General features: G+C 70.0%; 1 protein-coding gene across 1 annotated transcript in view; it reads right to left on the minus strand.

Moving 5' to 3' along the window:
- Positions 1–411: 411 nt before the first annotated feature.
- Positions 412–1,197, minus strand: part of PRR21 (proline rich 21) — an 8,505-nt gene continuing 7,719 nt past the window's right edge. Inside the window, exon 3 of the mRNA XM_008564112.1 lies at positions 412–478. Within this exon, the coding sequence (XP_008562334.1) occupies positions 412–478 (67 nt within the window). The remainder of the gene's footprint in view (positions 479–1,197) is intronic.

Raw genomic sequence — 1,197 nt, forward strand, 5'->3', positions numbered from 1 at the left:
TGCAGCGGCTGCTGGCAGCGGAACGTGGACGGCGACATGGCGGCTGCACTGGTCGTGCTGCTGGCGCTTGCGGTGCCGGTGTCTGAGGAGACTCCGCGACCGGTGAGGAGGGGCCGGGGGTCGGGGCACCCGGGAGCTGGCAGCCGGGGAGCCTGAGGTTTGGGAGAAAGGGGAGCCGGGAGCCGGGGTTCAGGGAGCCGTGGGTCGGGGGAGCCGAGAGCCTAGGTTCAGGGCATCGGGAGCCGGTGAGCGGGAGCTCGCAGGGACTGGGGTTCCGGAAGTCTGGGTACCACGTTGCCGGAGCCGGGGGACGGAGTGGACCGGGGAGCCGGAGGTCGAAGGGCCGGGGAGCCGGAGGTCGACGGGCCGGGGAGCCGGAGTTAGGGGGAACGGGGTGCCGGGAGCCGGGGTTCAGGGAGCCATGGATAGGGGGAGCCGGGAGCCGAGTTTCAGGGCACTGGGAGCCGGGGAGCGGGAGCTCGCAGGGACCAGGGAGCCGGAAGTCGGGGCACCGCGGTGCCGGAGCCGGGGGACGGGGTGGACCGGGGAGCCGGGGGACCGCGGAGCCGAGTGTCGGGGGGAGTCGGGAGCCAGGGAGCAGGGGGTAGGGGGCACCGGGGAGGCGGGAGCCGAGGTTCAGGTGCACCGGGGAGCCAGAGGTCGGGGGGACCGGGGAGCCAGGGCCCGGGTGGACTGGGAGCAGGGTGTCGGGGGAGGAGGGGTTGAGGCCACGATTTGTAGAGTGTCCAGCAAAGGCCGTGGGATGGAAGCCCTGGACTCGGAGGATCCTGGGGGTGAGCAGCCCCTGACCGGGGAGGGGGGGGGCCTTCTTGGCAGGGACGGCGCTGGAGGTGAGAGGAAAGCTTGGAGTTCGTGGGGTTGGCGGCAGTGCTTGGGAGTGAAGTCCCCGAGGTTTTGGAGGGCTCTGTGGGTTCTCAAGCAGAGCTGTCCCCTAGGTGTCCCGGAGGTGCTTCTGAACTGGTGTCTGTAAGTGTGAAGCTCTGGGTTTGCTGGTGGGTTGGGGGTCCCTGGCTGAGGTGGAGGTCGAGGAACTAACCTGACCCCTGGGTGAGGGCATCTGGAGGCGGCCCACCAGCCCGTCTTGGCGGCCGGTGGGAGGGAGGCTCCATGCCTGTGTCGTTGGACTTTCCTTTTAGACTGGAGCCAGGGGTCAGAGGCCTGTCTAGCACCTGCTGA

This window comes from Galeopterus variegatus, unplaced genomic scaffold (genome assembly GCF_000696425.1).
Source record: "Galeopterus variegatus unplaced genomic scaffold, G_variegatus-3.0.2 Scaffold16724, whole genome shotgun sequence".
Classification (NCBI taxonomy): Eukaryota; Metazoa; Chordata; class Mammalia; order Dermoptera; family Cynocephalidae; genus Galeopterus; species Galeopterus variegatus.